The 16,378-nt window shown below is 47.5% G+C and overlaps 1 protein-coding gene across 1 annotated transcript in view; it reads left to right on the forward strand.

Annotated features, from left to right (window-relative positions):
- The window catches only part of CACNG2 (calcium voltage-gated channel auxiliary subunit gamma 2), a 62,933-nt gene extending 49,495 nt beyond the window's left edge, over positions 1 to 13,438 (forward strand). Inside the window, exons 2-4 of the mRNA XM_006274720.3 lie at positions 7,458 to 7,541; positions 11,790 to 11,930; positions 12,863 to 13,438. Coding sequence (XP_006274782.1) covers positions 7,458 to 7,541; positions 11,790 to 11,930; positions 12,863 to 13,398 — 761 coding nt within the window. The 3' untranslated portion in view covers positions 13,399 to 13,438. The remainder of the gene's footprint in view (positions 1 to 7,457; positions 7,542 to 11,789; positions 11,931 to 12,862) is intronic.
- The last annotated feature ends 2,940 nt before the right edge of the window (positions 13,439 to 16,378 follow it).

Genomic DNA, 16,378 nt, shown 5'->3' on the forward strand with positions numbered 1-16,378 from the left:
GAAACTCTTTCAATTTTGGGACCCAGGCCAACATTTGCGAAGTGACTCGTATGTGGAGTGCCTTATTTCTATGTGTTGGGGGAAGGGGTCCAGCTTGAGTTGTATAAATGGGTTTGATTTTTCTATAGCAGGTGCTCAGCACTTTCTGAAAATCAGACATATCTCAAACTGGGCACTCAAAATTGACACGCAACATCCTTTTTGGATAATGAGAATATATGGTGGAATCCTAGTTCTGCAGGTCTTTACCAGTATGAATAAATGTGAAATACAAGGTTTAGTTTCCCTGTGTTGCTTTTTGAAATTTTTCTTCACTGTGAAGACTTTGGCTCTGAGCCTTGCTTCACCAGCTGGTACCAAATGGACTCAGCTCTGAGACGGGAACTTGGAACAGACAGAAATGTGTGCGTCTGTGTTTCAACATGATTTACCTACCATTTGCGCTTTATTTCTGGCAGCTTTTTCCTGGGCAAATAGTAAATACCCATTTCATTTGAGAGCAGTGTTACTAGTAAGACAGGTACTGCAAGCCTGAGGTTTGTGTTTTTATTTACCTAACCCTGATCATTATAGTATTTGAGCACTTCAAAGAGTTTAATGCAATTATCCTCCCACCATCCTACCTGAGATGCAGGCAAGTGCTATTACCTTTTTTTTCCTGTTGGGGAAGAGAGAAATTAAGTGACTTGCTCAAGTCACACAGGACGTCTGCAGCAAAGCAAGGACTTTAAATCCAGGGAGTCTTTCAAGCCCCAGGCCAGCACCCTATTCACTGGGCCAGCCTTATGTTCTGCCAGACTGGGTACTCTTATCCAGCAACCTTTGTGCATCTCTCTCCAGAGACCCTCTTTTCAAAGCTTCTGCTAAAGTAGAATGTGGGACTAGAGGAAAGTTCCCAAAGTAAGGCTTCTCCTTTAACTGGCAATATTACAAAGCATTCTGGGATAGGAGGCTTTTCTTCCCTGTGCTCCCCTATTTCCATTCAGACTCTTTCTCTGTAGCTTAGGTTCTCTGTTTCCAGATGTATGGTCCCATCCACTTCAAATACCTTCTGTTCTGCAGGGAGGGAGTTTCTTTCTTTGCTTTTTACAGGAACTCACTGTTGCTTGGGGGATGTTACCTACAGGTAGGGAGGATAAATGGTCAGTACCATATAAAGCAGGGGTGGGCAAAATGCAGCTTGCTGGGCCATTCTATCTGGCCCGTGGGTCCCCTAAAAAATTTAGAAAATTAATATTTATCTGCCCCTGGCTGCCTGTCATGCAGCCCTCAGTGGCTGGCCAAAACTCAGTAAGCGGCCCTCTGCCCAAAATAATTGCCTGCCCCTGATATAAAGTGATTCAAAAGTAAACTGCTGTATAGGGCCAGAGTCTCATCTGATATAAATGCCAATGGATAAAGGATCTTCAAACTATATAGTAACCCCATTATAAAAGTGGGATATTTAATCTTTGGAGATTTGGATACCCAGTTCCCATTCATTTTAAAGCAGCTTGAATGTTCAAATCCCCTAGCCAGTGTTGTAAATCTCAGCCTTATGTTATTGACTCCACATTTAATACCCCTGCTGGGAAATACTGCGCCTTCAATTCATGCATTCTGGAGATGCCCACACTTCTGACAGTGCTGGTCTTGGTGGGTGCACAAATGAGTGTGAGCAAACAGATGTTCTAGCCTCTTGTCATGCTCTATGTACCCAAAAGAATTGTTGCAACCAAAGGTAATCACAGTTTGTGACATCTTATAGAGGAGGATGTCTGGTTGCTTTTTGCACGCTCTGCAAATTCCCCTGCAAGGGATTCCCACAGCACCCTGACTCAGGACACAGGGCACAGGACCCAGAGCTGGTGTCTAGCAGGCTTGGGCCCTTGAAGGCCCAGGTCTCATCCTGTGGAGTAACAGCCCTAGGCAATGTCAGTAAATGCCAGTGAAGCAGATCAGCCAATCCTGCTCCAAAGACTGTATCTCTTTTTACACACTAGAAAAAAATTAAGCAAGTGCAAATTAGTCATTTAGATCAGTATCTAGGGCAGGGCTGTCCAGTTTCAAAGCTCCTGGAGGCTGCATACCACACAGGCCACACCAGGAGCCATATGGCCCCCCTGCCCCCTGCCAACACACTGTTTTAGTGTGTGGGCACATAAGTGTGATTCTCTTGTAATGCACACCCATGTGGGCACCCCCCTGCTGCCCACTGCTGTACTGCATGGGTGTGATTTCCACCTTGTGTGCATGGCCCCAATCCTTCCCCCCCAGGCACAGCCCTGGACTCATCCTCAGCTCTCCGCACTGCTGCATGGCCCTACTCCCTCGGGAAAAGCCAGAAAGTGCAGCTGGAGCAGGGAGGCTGGGTGTGGGGGCCTGGAGGCTCCAGCTGATAGTGCAACAGAAGCAATAGGGAGAGTGGCTGCTATCTGAGAGTCCAGGGTCTGCATATTAACCCCTCAAACTATATGCAAACCACATGCCACCAGTAAGACAGCCCTGATCTAGGGTCTCATATGAGCATGAAGGGTGCCTAGGTTGTTTGTGGACCCAGTGACTTGGCCAGTCTAACAGCATGGGGACATAAATTGGAGTAAGTGATGCTTTCAGAAAGGCACAGGGCCCTGAGAGCCTGCTTCAGCACTTCAAAGCTGCCCAGGCTTTTAAAGCATTACCCCTTGTGCAGGGAAACTGCTCCTGCTCAGCTTCACCTTCTGTTCCACAGCATCCAAGCACAAACTGAGGAAAAGCTCTTCTTACAGCAGTTCAAAAGACAGGAGATTCCCTCATCCACCCCCCTGTGTAGACTTTTCAATCGGTGCAGGTGCTGTGGAGGGCCTTGTCCTGTCTCAGCAGGGCACAGACACCCATGAGAGGGTGGCTGAGTGACCTTGGAGCAATGGGGGTGCTGGGCATTTTTTTTTTTAAGTTTCCTGCCATTGCAAATGTATCTAAGAAACTGGTATGTCTTTCCCTACCAAGGCACTGGCCCCTCTCAGAACTTAATATATTCATTCTTGTGACACATCGGTGAAGTAGGCCAGTGTTATCTCCCTCTCACTGACAGGGAATCTGAGGTACCCAGAGAAGGAGTGAGTGACTTTGTAGGGTTGGCAAGAGCCTACTCCACCAAATAACTATTGAAGTGCCACTTAGGTGTTTAAACACTATCCTGTTCCAGCCTGCTGGAGTCCCTGAAAACTTGTTAATGCAAAAGGCAGGTGAGTCCTTCTCCTTGCTGCTCTTTGTGACTTAGTCTTAAGGCAAAGATGAAGGCACAGCATAAAAGCAGTGGTTCTTCAAAGAGGGCTCCCTTGCAGCGGCAGAAACCCTTCTTTCTGCTGGCAGCGTAACATCACCTCTCTGCCAGAAAGAAGACTTCTGCCAGCTGCCATGGTCTTGTAAGCACCTGGTGCCTTCCCATGGTGCACTGAGCTCCACTGCACCAGCTGTGCTGGCCAGGCATGGTGGAGCTGCTAGAGAAGCGCAGGGATCTGAATGTGCTCTGGTGGCTTGGCAGTGACAGCTGCTGTAGACAAACCCTCAGCATGCCAAAAAGTGAAGGGCTCTCTCTCTGAGCCTCTGCAGCACACTCGCAAACACACGGTGCCTACTCTCTGGCTCATTCCAGGCTTCTTTCATCTCCCAAAGAGCTCCGATGCCTTCTTCACTTGGAGCAGGTGTGTCATACTCAAGTAGCTGGCAGGCCATATTCCCTGCCAGCAGCCAGAAGCTGGGTCATTCAGGCCAGACAAACCACCTCCAGATCCAGGCTGCAGGACTGAGGCCACTCACTCCCTCTTTTCCTGTTGCCACCTGCTTCCAATTTAATCACCAATGGCAACTGAAAACTGGAAATTCAGTGGCAGGTAAGAGGGAGGACAAACAGCAGCAATCACCACCCCTCCACCCTCACCCCCAGTTGCTAGCCCACACCAACACAGTGGCTCTGGTAGCCACAGCAATAAGTGTTACGGGCTGGCTCTGGGACTAGATTGTCCAGCCTCCAAGAAGCTCTACAGGCCAGGAGACCTAACACCATGAGCTGGGTCCTACCTATGGGCTGTATGTTTGATACCCTTGACTTAAAGCATGATTCTGCCTGTTTCCCCCAAAGCATGCAGTGGAAAAGGGTCTGTCAGGTTGAACAGCTTGGTTAGTACTGGCAGATCAGGAAGCTGAAATCTGTGACTGGAGACTTCCCTGGCTGGTATTGCTTCATGGAAGGGTCTGCAAGTGGAGGTGCCCCTGAACCTGGCAGTGTTGGCATGCCAGACCAAGTGAGAGGTGGAGAGTGGGTGATTTAAGACCAAGGTAAAGACTAAAAATATAATTATAGTGTGGGTCTGCACAGTGCTCACCCCCCTGTGACTCTGTGGTGAGTGAAGGATGCTTTTCTTAAAAAAAAAAAAATTAAAAAATTAAAAAGGAGAGAGTGAATTGTCCAGTGGTCAGCCCTAGCCAAAGGTCAAGTTATAGGCTGTTCCTCTTTCACAGACTAACCACTGAAGACAGCCAGGGACCATGAAGAGAAAGATCTCCCCAAAATGGCAATATATCCCTCTTCAAGATGTAGGCATGAGTTTCCAGAGCTTGTTTAGGTGCTGTGTCCCTGCATCCATAAAAGTGCAGGGAAAAACGGCCTGTGGGGTGAGAGAGTAAACTCTCTTAGGTGGAGCATTAGAACTGTGGCTGAGGAGCAAGGACTTCCTAGACATGGCTGAAGCAGTGAAGGGTACCCCCTCACAACCCATAGGAAGAGTTGGGCTGAAAAGGAATCAATTAATGGGGCCATGCAACTTCAGAGGCACCCAGAGATGTTTAGTTCCCATCTGCTACTGTTCTTGAATCTTAGGCACACACAGACTCCTCCTTCATAGTTGCTCCTTGCATTGGTAGTTAGATACCACAGTGATCAGTGCCTTAGAAATGCCAAAGAAAAACTAATCAGGTAAATAGTATCCAAGCATGGAAATCTGATACTGGGGAGCATAACTGTCAGCATTGCAGGAATATCTATGCATAATCAAATTCCCAGTGTCCTGGACCAGCCCAGGCTGAGCTCAGAAGAAACCTGGGTTGAATCCTATATGCCTAGCCTCTTTCAGGTGCCTCAATTTCTGTTTAAGGATGTTAGAGAATATTTATGGGACACTGCTTCAACTGCCTAGTCTACTACAAAGCTGTGCTGGCGGAACAATCTGTCGGCAAAACTCTGAGCGAGTCCACGCAAAGCTCCCCTATGGCAGCAGGATCATGCTTTCTGCCAGCAGAATGCTCTCTTGGTGGCATATCCTTTTGCTACCAATTGGCAGCAAATAGAAGATGCACCCAGACCCCCACGCCTTCTGTTGGCTGCCACAGTCCCTGCTGGTATCTTGCACTTTGTGCCCTGGCGGTCTGCTTGCTGCCATTGAGCCATGCAAAGCCTTTTTGGGATAGTTGTAAACCAGATTGAAGTTACCTTCATTGTCCCCGGCATGGCCTCCTGTTGGAAAAGTCTAGGAGTGGAAATAGCCGTGGGCTGCTTAGAGCCCGAACTCCCTGCATACAGTAGGTGAATGTGAAGTCCCCTCATGCTTTATCCTTGACTGATCAAACAGCTGTGCTGGGTATTATTAGGCTTGCTCTTTGCAAGACAGTTTAGTCCCTTAAGATCTCATAGGATTTCTCACCCTCCAGTGAGCAAGCAAATCAGTGTGCAAGTTCCTCTGCCATCAATCCAACCAGCTTGGCAGTGCCTCTGCCAGGAATGTAACCCAAGACCATGTTCTCCATGAAGTGGTGGCATCTGTGCCTGGACCTCCTGCACACATGCCTCTTAGCTGGCTGAACTCTTCCTGGGGAGCCTCTGGACAGGTACACTTCAGCCCAACTGCCTTATGAAGACATAGCAAGTTCCCTTTTCCAGCTTGTCAAGGGCAGTTATTTCTGTATCAGTGACACCAGTGCAAGGGTCCAGAGGGAAATACAAGGAAAAATGGGGGGCACTGCTTGGAGGGAACCCAAAAGACATAATGAGATCATTTTCCACCTGGCCTCATTCTGCAAGTGATGCAAATGTCTAATACCCTGAGTTTAGGGCAAGCTGACCCCAGTGCTGTACATCCACTGCTTTTACTCTGCTCTCACATTTGTCAGTAGGAATCAGAGACCTACAATCCTAATGTCTTCCCAAGAAAATTTAGAAAGTGGGGCTGGCAGTGTGGAAACATGTTGGTGAGCCTGTATGAGTGTTAATAAATGGGCCTGTGCTCACTCCTACCTCATGGCTGTCCCTCCAAGGATAAAATCCCAACTACTGTTGGCAATCAAAAATAGATTCTCGTTTAGCTCACGGTCAAGAATACTATGATTTTGAAACTGAAATCCTGGTGTTGTGCACCTCAGCAGCTGCACATTTGGGGTGTTGTTAATAAATTAGAGGGAATTCACAGAAGAGTGACAAAAATAAGTAAGGCCCTAGAAAAACTCTTTTACCAGGAGAGATTGAAAAGACTGTAACCTTCATCGCAATCTATGCTGCAGGTTCTTGTTGGCATAGCCGTGTGGCAAAGGGGGATACAGAGGCTTGAGTTCTGCTTGTTACCACTGTGCTAACAGAGGTCTCTGCTGTAGAGCTAGAAATACAGCAAAACTGAACTTCTACCAGCAGAACAGGTTTGACTTGTGACAGTTGTTTTACTACAGCAGTGCAAAGGACAGCTTTGCTGATGAAACTGTGTCTGCACTTGGAGTGCTTTGGTATAAAGATATTCCGCTACAGACAAAGCACTCTTAGTGTAGACATGGCCTGAGGGAAGGAGACAGATAAAGAACACATGATAAAAGTGTGCAGGCATACTGTAGGCAAAGGATCTTGTGTAACACACGAGCAATGGGACTGATCAAATTAAATGGGGTAATTAAATGGGGACAAAATCAAAATGGATAAAAACATGTTCACATAATGCATTATTCCTCTGTGGAACTCTGCTACCCAAAGTCACTGAAGCCACAACGTACTAACTCTCAGAAAAAAGGGCTGGACATTTCCCCAGAGACCAAAGCCATACCAAATTCTCACAAGAGGAATTCTATAAGGGATATTAATTAAAATGTAGGCTTTGGGTCTTGACCCTTGCTCCAGTGCTTATGTCTCATCCTGGTTTGTAATTAGGGGCTGGGGCTGTTACCACCTATCTCCCTGCTGGGGGGTCCTTACATCTCTCCCTGAAGCATCTGCTGTTGGCCACTGCTAGATGCAGGTTACTAGACCAGATGGACCTGGGTCTGCTCCAGAATGGCAGTTCCTCAGATCCTGTGCAGATACAGGGATGGGTGTGTATTTGGTGACAATGCCTGGGAACATATTATGTGTATGTGTTGCCTGGGAAGGAGGTAAGGAAGGCACAGAGGATGACACAGAGGGCAGTTGTTGCCTCAGTCGGTTTCTGGTGTTCTCATTTGTTCTTTCTTCTCTTGTTTCACAGGGAATTTTAAAGGTCTGTGTAAGCAAATCGATCACTTCCCTGAGGATATAGATTATGAAGCCGACGCAGCAGAATATTTCCTCCGTAAGTCTGCAGGTCCTTTTCCTTGGAGTCGATCACGGGTGGTAGGGCTGGGTGCCCATTGCTTGCTGCAGGTGACTCAGTGCAAAGTCTGGTTCCCTTGAGGATTATCATAATGGATGAGGCAAAATTTGGAGGAACTGGGTGGGGGCATCCCTTCTGAATCTCTGTCTCAGAAGGGCTCCTCTTCCTTCACTCTCACTCCTACCCTCCAGAGACCCTCTCTACCAGCATGCTTGACTCAAACTTGCTCTGATGACTAAGAGATTTTTAACTAACGGTAATATAATCTGATAAAACCTGCAGCCCTTCAACCTCATCCCACCCCTAAAGATACTGGAGAGTTACTGACAAGATGAAAACATCTCTAAGGTCTCAGAGGAGTCTCCCATTCACTCTGAAAACTAGATAAATAACGGGTTTCCAGTAAAGGGGGAAGGAAAAGTAGAAAATGCAGAAACATTGACTGCATCATCAGTTGTAATCCGCCCTCAGGTGAGGAGGACTGATGATCATCACTGAGGGTTAAGGATAAAGCCTTTCACTTCATCCTGTTGGCCGTTGGCTTCATCTGGACCCCAGGCAAGAGGAGCAGAGGGCTCAAGTATTGGGACCCAAGACTTTCCCTTCTAAGTCACTGTCTCTAATGCATGATGCCAATCATTTGTGACCAGAAGTAATTACCCTTTGATAACTGTTGCTCCACATCAGATGGGTCAATGGTCTTAGTCCATTTCTGGATCATCACCGAAACCATCATCATGGGTGACACTACTGAGCATCACATTGGAGCATGACTGAGCCATAGTTACTGAATTCCCTCTGAAGGGTTAGGCACACTATTAGTGCATATAACTCTGTGTGTGTGTGTGTGTGTGTGTGTGTGTGTGTGTGTGTGTGTGTTTACTCATATACAGTGGAGACATTACACTGCTGCTGCTGTACCAGTTGTAGGAATAAAAATTTTGCCCTCCTATTCTCTGTTTCCATCCAATTTCAGAAATAAATAGGTTGTACAGGTCAGGACTTCTGCTCCTCCAAGCTTTCCTATCTTCCTGCCTCCCAAGCTGTTGATCGGGGTCCTTTCATGAAGTTAGCATTCACTGAAGGTGGCTTTGTACCAGAACCATAGAACAGTGACACTGGGAACTGGATAGTAAAAGTAAAGGCTGTTTGATCTGAGACTTCTCTTTGGAGCACAAAAACCAAAATGTATGTCCCAGGGCCACTGATAAAAACGCTATGATTTGAGCACGTTGTGTCACTGTAAGAGAACACAAGTAGAAAGCAGAGACAGTGGAGATCAGAGTTTAGCCTGGGACCTATGAACAGGGGGAACCACCTGAGGAGGCTGTGTCTGTGTAGCCTTCATTATGTAAAAAAAAACCCACTTTTGTCCACTGTAAAAAGAGAGGCTCTATTCTTTCACCTTGGATTAGTAGGAATCTCTTCTCTTCAGTCCACCCTGCGGATTCAGCTCCTCCTTCCTGTTCTCCTTCCCCGGGCACAATTCCTGTTGGCATGAAAAGAGGAGATCTTCACCCTAGAGGTGTTCAAAAGAAGAGGCTCAGAAAACCTTCAGGGCTGGGATCTCTGAAGGTTACCAGTGGTGATTTGTGTTGGGGCATAATGGAGATACAAGAGAACCATGCAGTTGAAGAGGAGATTTGGGCTTCCTTAACATTCATTGATACAGATGAAAAAGTAAGAAAATCACAGGATTTTCTCATCCTTTTGAAACACAGTTTCCCACCTGCTACTAGCTGACCTGCAGTTGTTTCTTTAGACTGTGTTTCTGCTGCATCACTCACATGTGCACTGTACTGCTCTTAAGTAGCAGAACTATAAACCCTGGTGTGGGTACCAGCATTCCTCAGCATGCAGCTGGGTGCTGCTTCCTAGCATTGCTTTGTTGTCGCAGAGTTGTTTGGGGTGCAGCAGCAGCTAGCAGTCATTTGTGGTTAGGGGAGAAAAAGAGCCTTGAAACAGGTGTTTTGTAGGGGGGAGCACATACAGAACTACAGATCATAGGAGAAGGCAAAAACAGGTCAAATATTAGGCCTGCTGGCTTTGACAGTGTTTCCTATAAAACAAATCCCCAAGATGGAAACCTCAAGGGAAAATCCCTAAGTTCATGCAGGCAGGATGGTGGGGGTTTCACCAAACCTAGTAAAGTACTTGCTGGGTCATGCCTGGTAGAAGTAGCCTAATGCAGTACTAGAGCTGACTAGAGAAGGCCTTAGTTGAACAGGTTCTTTTAAGGACTTTTGGCTGAACTGGAGCTTATTGAGGCTCCTCCTGGGTCATGTCTAGTAGTGACTGGCTGGTAGGTTGTTTATTACCTTAAGGTTAGGTCAGGATAGCCAGGAAAATAGGAGAGCTTGAGGCCTGATTGGAAGGGCTCAACGTTTGTTTCTGCAATGACCATTCAGATAAGATAGCTCAGGTTCCTTGCGATCAAATGGGCAGGGTTAAGGAAGGAAGACTGTATCAGTGTGACTCTGCCAGGAGATTCTGTAGGTGGGTAACAAGCAATTGAACAGGGATACCTACCCCAATACAAGGGCAACTCTTCTCCCTTACAAACTACAGGGTCTGTACTGAACCTGGAAAGACGGACTGGTTTTAATATCAGCCCTTTGTAGTATGACTGTGGAACTTCTGAGATGACTAAAACAAGAATGGAGATTAGAGACCTTTACCTCTCAGATAATGTCCTCAGCTCCCCATTTCACATTGTGACCTTGTGTCTTCCCGGGAGGTGTGGATTGAAGGATAAAGGCCCAGTCAACAAATGCTAGGGACAGTATGTAACACTGAGACTCCCCTCAAGGCTTGTCTATACAAAGGGCATCCACTTGGCATTGCTTACTGTCATTTGGCTCCCCACTGTTAAATCCTCCCCTGCTTTCCAGAAGCCATTAGGATAGCTCTTATTACCATCCCACTGCCTGAAATAGAGCCAGGTGGAAAGGGAAAACAGGCAAGAGGTTCCTCCCTGCCCCTCATGTTTATCACACGCCAGGCTTGGGTGAGAGTCAGCCCCTGAGTGAATTGAGTACTCATGCCTTTCATGGCAGATGGTTTCCAGCAGGGCCCATGAGCCACTTGCCCCTCCTGTCAAGAGAAACTCCCTTTGTTCAGCTTGGTTCTCTGAAATGAGAAGGGATAGGAGGAAAGATTTGCTTCTGTCCTTTTCCCATCTTTGTTCTGGAAGCAGATTTGCACTAGGCATGCCTGACACCTGGGCACACTCCAGATATTAGCAGATTATTTATCATCTGAGAAGAGATGGTTCATAAAAAATAAAAATAAATAAAAAAGCAAACTCTGCCTCCTGGGACACAGAGGGGAGCGTGTGACAAGGAACACCATAGGCTTTTGCTGGGTAGAAGCATGTGCTGACGCTCTGTATGTGTGTGCATGTGCACTGATGCTTCCTGATGGTTGAAGTACATGTGAGCTCTTCCAGGGTTACATGCGTGTAACTTTGCACATGTGTGCACTGCCATTCTCTACTGAATGGAGTCTGCCCCTCCATTAGCTCCCTAGGAAGAGTCCCTTGTTTCTGGAGGGTAAAGTTGGGAGTTTTACTTTGGAGTACCCCTGGTGACTGCATCCTCTGTCTCTAGCTACACATTGTTGCTCTGCATTGGGATCTCTTTTCCAACCCCCTTAAAATTCTCTCCTTTTGGAGGTTAGCTCACTTTCCAAATGAATAGGAATCAACTAAATCTTTGGGAGAAGCATTTGTAACCAATGCATCCAGCTGCATTGCCTTGTAAAAGGAAATAACCTATTCTGCTGAAGTCCCCTGTCCTGGATGTGGTCTGAGTGAAAGCAGAAATGAGAAGCCTTGTGGGAGAGAGGGGGTTCAGTATAAGGAGATGGACCTGTACCACCCCACCCCACCCCACCCCTCTCTCCCCCAGCCATAATGCCCGAGCATTTGGCAATCCAACATGTAGGCACGGTGTTGGTGACCGCTCTCTCCTTTGGCTGATACTTCTTGTTTCTGTCTCTCCATCCCTTGCTGCCTCTTGATTCCGCTCTGAATCACTCTGCCACCTCTGTATTTCTCTCCATCTCCTTCTCCCCCACGCATGCTACATCCTATTGTTTTCCTGCTGCTTCTGTTCCCTCCCCTACTGGTTTCTCTCTGTCTCTTCATATTGTTTTCTCTTCCCGTTTTCCTCTCTCTCACATACATGCTATTATCTCTTCCCCTCTCTTTCTTTTTCTTTTCCACAGGGGCCGTAAGGGCCTCTAGTATTTTTCCAATCCTGAGTGTGATTCTGCTTTTCATGGGTGGACTCTGCATCGCAGCCAGCGAATTCTACAAAACCCGACACAACATCATCCTTAGTGCCGGCATCTTCTTCGTGTCTGCAGGTAAAGAAGCGAGGGGCAAAAGGGCTAGGAGAAAAGGGCAGCAAAAGAGAGGAGATCATAATTGAATAATGAGAGAGGAGATCTGCATAATGAAGGAGATGCAGCCAAGGGAAGAGAGAAATGACAAGTCACCCAGTTAATGGAATGGCAGAGGCAGAAGGGCAAGGGGGTGATGTGTTTGCATGGGCACAAAGGGCATTGTGTAGTTTGGGGTCTAGATGAGCTTTATTTCAGCTGGGAGAACAATGTCCAACAAAAAAGAACCAATGAAAAGTCAGCATGAGAGTGAGTACGTTGTGACTTACTCTTACATTCTGCATTTGAACAGTAGCACAAAATGGCAGCTCCTGCTTACAGGGAAAATCCTCTACATCTACCAGTGCAGCATGCAGAAAACAGAATGGCTCCATTTCCTTTCAGTTATATGCCTTCAGAAAAGAGGGACTCTGACACTGGATAGACATCAACAAGACATGGAGCCCCCACCCAAGTGGCAACCTCATTGCTACCAACCTGTCTAGAGGAAGCAGGGGGTGGGGAGAGTGAACCTTCAGGGCAGAATTAAGAGCTTTTCTGGGACAAACTGCTGGGAAGATAGGATCTCAGAATTGGATAAGTGTAAAGCCTGAGCAGCCCATCCATGCCTGCTGGGGGAGAAGGTTTCTCTATGGCAAGCAGAACCGAAGATCCCATAGTGGGATGAAGCCTCAGGTTCCAGGAACTCACGGACTGAAGGACTCTCATTCGGGATCCCCACTGAGGGCTTCAACCAGGGCAAAGTTCCTCTGAACAGACAGGTGCATCAGCAATGGCCTATTCTTGTGGGTAGAGAAGGCCTCTAAGATCCAAAGCTTTAGTCCTTTCCCCTGCAGGTGTCCTTTCTCTCTCTGATACTCTAATGGTTTCCCTCTCCCTCTTCCCCTTGCCTACAGGTCTGAGTAATATAATTGGCATCATTGTGTACATATCAGCCAACGCTGGAGACCCCTCGAAGAGTGACTCCAAGAAGAACAGTTACTCCTATGGTTGGTCCTTCTACTTTGGGGCTCTGTCCTTCATTATAGCTGAGATGGTGGGAGTGCTGGCTGTCCACATGTTTATTGACCGGCACAAACAGCTGCGTGCCAACGCTCGTGCCACGGACTACCTCCAGTCCTCTGCCATTACCCGCATCCCCAGCTACCGCTACCGCTATCAGAGACGCAGTCGCTCCAGCTCCCGTTCCACTGAGCCTTCACACTCCAGGGATGCCTCACCTGTCGGGATCAAAGGGTTCAATACCCTCCCATCAACAGAGATCTCGATGTACACCCTGACCAGGGACCCCCTGAAGGCTGCCACTACCCCTACCGCCACTTACAATTCCGACAGGGATAACAGCTTCCTCCAAGTTCACAACTGTATCCAGAAAGAGAACAAGGACTCTATCCACACTAACACAGCCAACCGCCGGACCACCCCGGTATGAAGCCGTCACCAGGAGCTGAAAATGGGGAAGGAGCAGGCGGGAGGCGGGAGGTGGGAGGGATGGGGAAGGGTGGAGAAGGGAGGGGGCTGTGGGGGAGGGCAGGGGAGGGAGAGGAGAAGGCAACCATGGGAGGGAAGGGAACCTTCCAAACGCAAAAAAAAAAAGAAAAAAGAAAAAAAAAAGAACAAAAAAAGAACAAAAAACACAAACAGTAGACAAAAGGCAACAGCAAAAAGAAATGAAAGAAAAGAAACCACAACAGCAACAAAAAAACTTAAAAAAACAGAAAAAGAAAAAAGAAAAAAAAGAAAAAACTTTAAAAACCGAGAGAAAGAGATTTAAAAAAAATAGAAAATCAATTTAAAAGAAAATGCATGATTTCCCATGTACCATTATTTTAACATTTAATAAAAAGAGATTTAACAAAAAAAAGGGGGGGAGGGGAGACACCAAGAACCACCACCACCACCAACAAAACGAGACAAACCCAGCGGGAGAAGGAGGCGGCAGCTCTTTGGAATTTTTCGGGTTTTATTCTCTCATTTTTCCGGTTTGTTTTCCGTTCACTTTTAACCCAGCATAGACTGGGTGTGAAGGCCTCGGGGAAGTTGGGCAGGGATCCATTAGCAATGAGATGTGAGCATCTTTGGGCATTCTAGGGGTTCACAAAGACCATGGGGACCTCTGGGTTAAGTGTGACCAAGTCTCTGGGATCCATGGAGATCTGTGTGGCTTTTGTGGGGTTCTTGGGGGTTGTAAGTGACTCTCCTGTCCTTGGGGAAGCCAGGAGCTTATGTTGATTCACTGGTGCCTAGGGCTCCCAAGAAGGTGGAGATGGTAACCTACCTGGACTCACTAGTCACTGAGAATCCTAGGGTTAACAGTGACACTGCAAAAAAAAAAGCGGGGGGGGGGTCTAAAAAGGTGGAATTTTTTTAATAAAACAACAATGACTATAAATAAATGTAAATATAAAAAGTGGATTTACTGGAAAGGAAACCAGATAGTATTTTTCTGTTCAATTTTTGTTTATTCCAGCTTTAAACTGTGAAAGGGGCGGGGGAGGGGGGAAAGGGGGGGTTTGTGGGGGCAGTGCAGGCTAGCAGGGGCAGGGCTCCTAAAAAGAAATCTGAACTTGAGTCCATTCAATAAGACACAAAAATCACTGAGGGAGACTGGAGATTGCCCAGCTGGGAGGAGAGGACCTGCTACCCCTTGGGAAATGGGGGCTTTGTGCTAGGCAACCTCCACTGCTGCTATTGTGGGGATGGGAGACAAAAATAAGGGCCATCTGCTAATAAGGAGACATGCTCACACACCCATATATACACTCACTCCTTTGGGGTAGTCAGGCCTAGGAAGCTATGCCCACTGCTGTGCCACGCCACTCCCTTTCATGTCTCATCAGCCCCAGGCTGCAACCTGCTGCAAAGGGTCTGACCCCAACTGCCATTGATGGCAGTGGAAGCCTTTCCATTGACATCAATGGGCTTTAGGGTGGAGGCCCCCCTCCCACACCCACAGACCTGGTGCTCACACAGGCATTCACAAGGCCTGCTTCCCCACTGCCTGGCCTCACTGTGTGTGATTTATTCCCAAGCAGAGCAGAGGCAGTCGCTCACTTGCCCCGGTTCTCATGTCTCCTGTTCACTCTGCCTGGGGTAAATGACATGGAGCAGGGCAGGGCAGTGAGGCTTATACTCATACACACATGCTCCCCTTCTCCTGCTCATACACTGTGCCTGAGTCTCCTCTCCTGCTGGCTGAGCTCCAGAATACTCCATTGACTTGAGTGCAATTACCCCCTAGCAATGAATGGGACAGGAGCCCCAGGTCTCCCACGTTCACAGGCCTCAATTCCCCTTTACCAACATGCACCCATCCCTACCCCTTCCTTCAAGAATGTAAATCCCACGCATCTCCTCACCAGGCCTACAGCACGCATCCATTGTGGCCGTGCCCATGCCAGGGACTTGCCCTGATGCGTAGTGCCAGTGCTTTGTTGAGGAGGAGGAACAGTGGGCTAGAGGTTCCAGAAACCATTTTTAATTCAGCTCCCTGTTTAATGCTGCTACCAGGACACAGAAAAAGATGATGAGGTGGGAGTGGGCAAAGGCAAACCGAGAACGAGAATATTATTGGTGTGCCTCTGTGCCACACTCAGTCAGCTGCAGGCCAGCATAGATGGACCTCACAGGGGTAGATCCAGGGCTGAGGGTTTACTGCATGGGTCAGTTGATGCTGCCCCAACCCTGATGCTTCCTATTCCTGTTCCTGCTGCTCCAGTGTTAAGAGTCTGAGGCCCATTCAGTTCCCACTGTTCCTTTAAAGGTCTCTTGACACCCAGATATTCCTGTTTCATCCTACTTTCTCTCTCTGCACAGGAAAGTGGGCTCCCTTCCAGAGCAGCATGTGGGACATTTTAAGCCCAGGGTTGAATGAATTCCCTCCAAGCCTCAGGGGAGAAAGTCTGGCACTGATGCAGCAGCAGGGATGAAGTTTAGATCAAACTGGTCATCTCACAAGGATGCCTCAGTTTGTACTGGGTGTCTGGGATTCTTGCTGAATCCCAGTCCTCTCCCAGCCTGCCATCCCCACCTGGTCCCCAAACCTCATCAAATGTACAAGAATAAGTTTAAAAAATTACCCCCTCCTACTCCTAGAGATGAGTTAAAACTGGTTTCCCAACCTCTGAAATAGACAGAGGTATGATCTTTTGGTTAAATCCAAAGCTGCTTTCAAGCTCTAGAGCACTTGCAGAATGAAATGAGATGATGAGTGAGCGCCTGTGTGTGAGTGAGTGTGTCGGAGAGGGAGAGAGAGAGAAGAGGGAGGACTAGGACTGGCGAGGAAGCCTTTTCCAAGGCTAATGCTTATGTCCAGCTCAAACCAGTTCAAGAAACCAACCTCCATTTTCTTTATTTTGTGGTTTTTTTCAGACTGTTAAAAAGAAAAAATTTTAAAAAGAGAAAATTACAAA

The sequence above is a fragment of the Alligator mississippiensis genome, chromosome 4 (assembly GCF_030867095.1).
Source record: "Alligator mississippiensis isolate rAllMis1 chromosome 4, rAllMis1, whole genome shotgun sequence".
NCBI lineage: Eukaryota > Metazoa > Chordata > Crocodylia > Alligatoridae > Alligator > Alligator mississippiensis.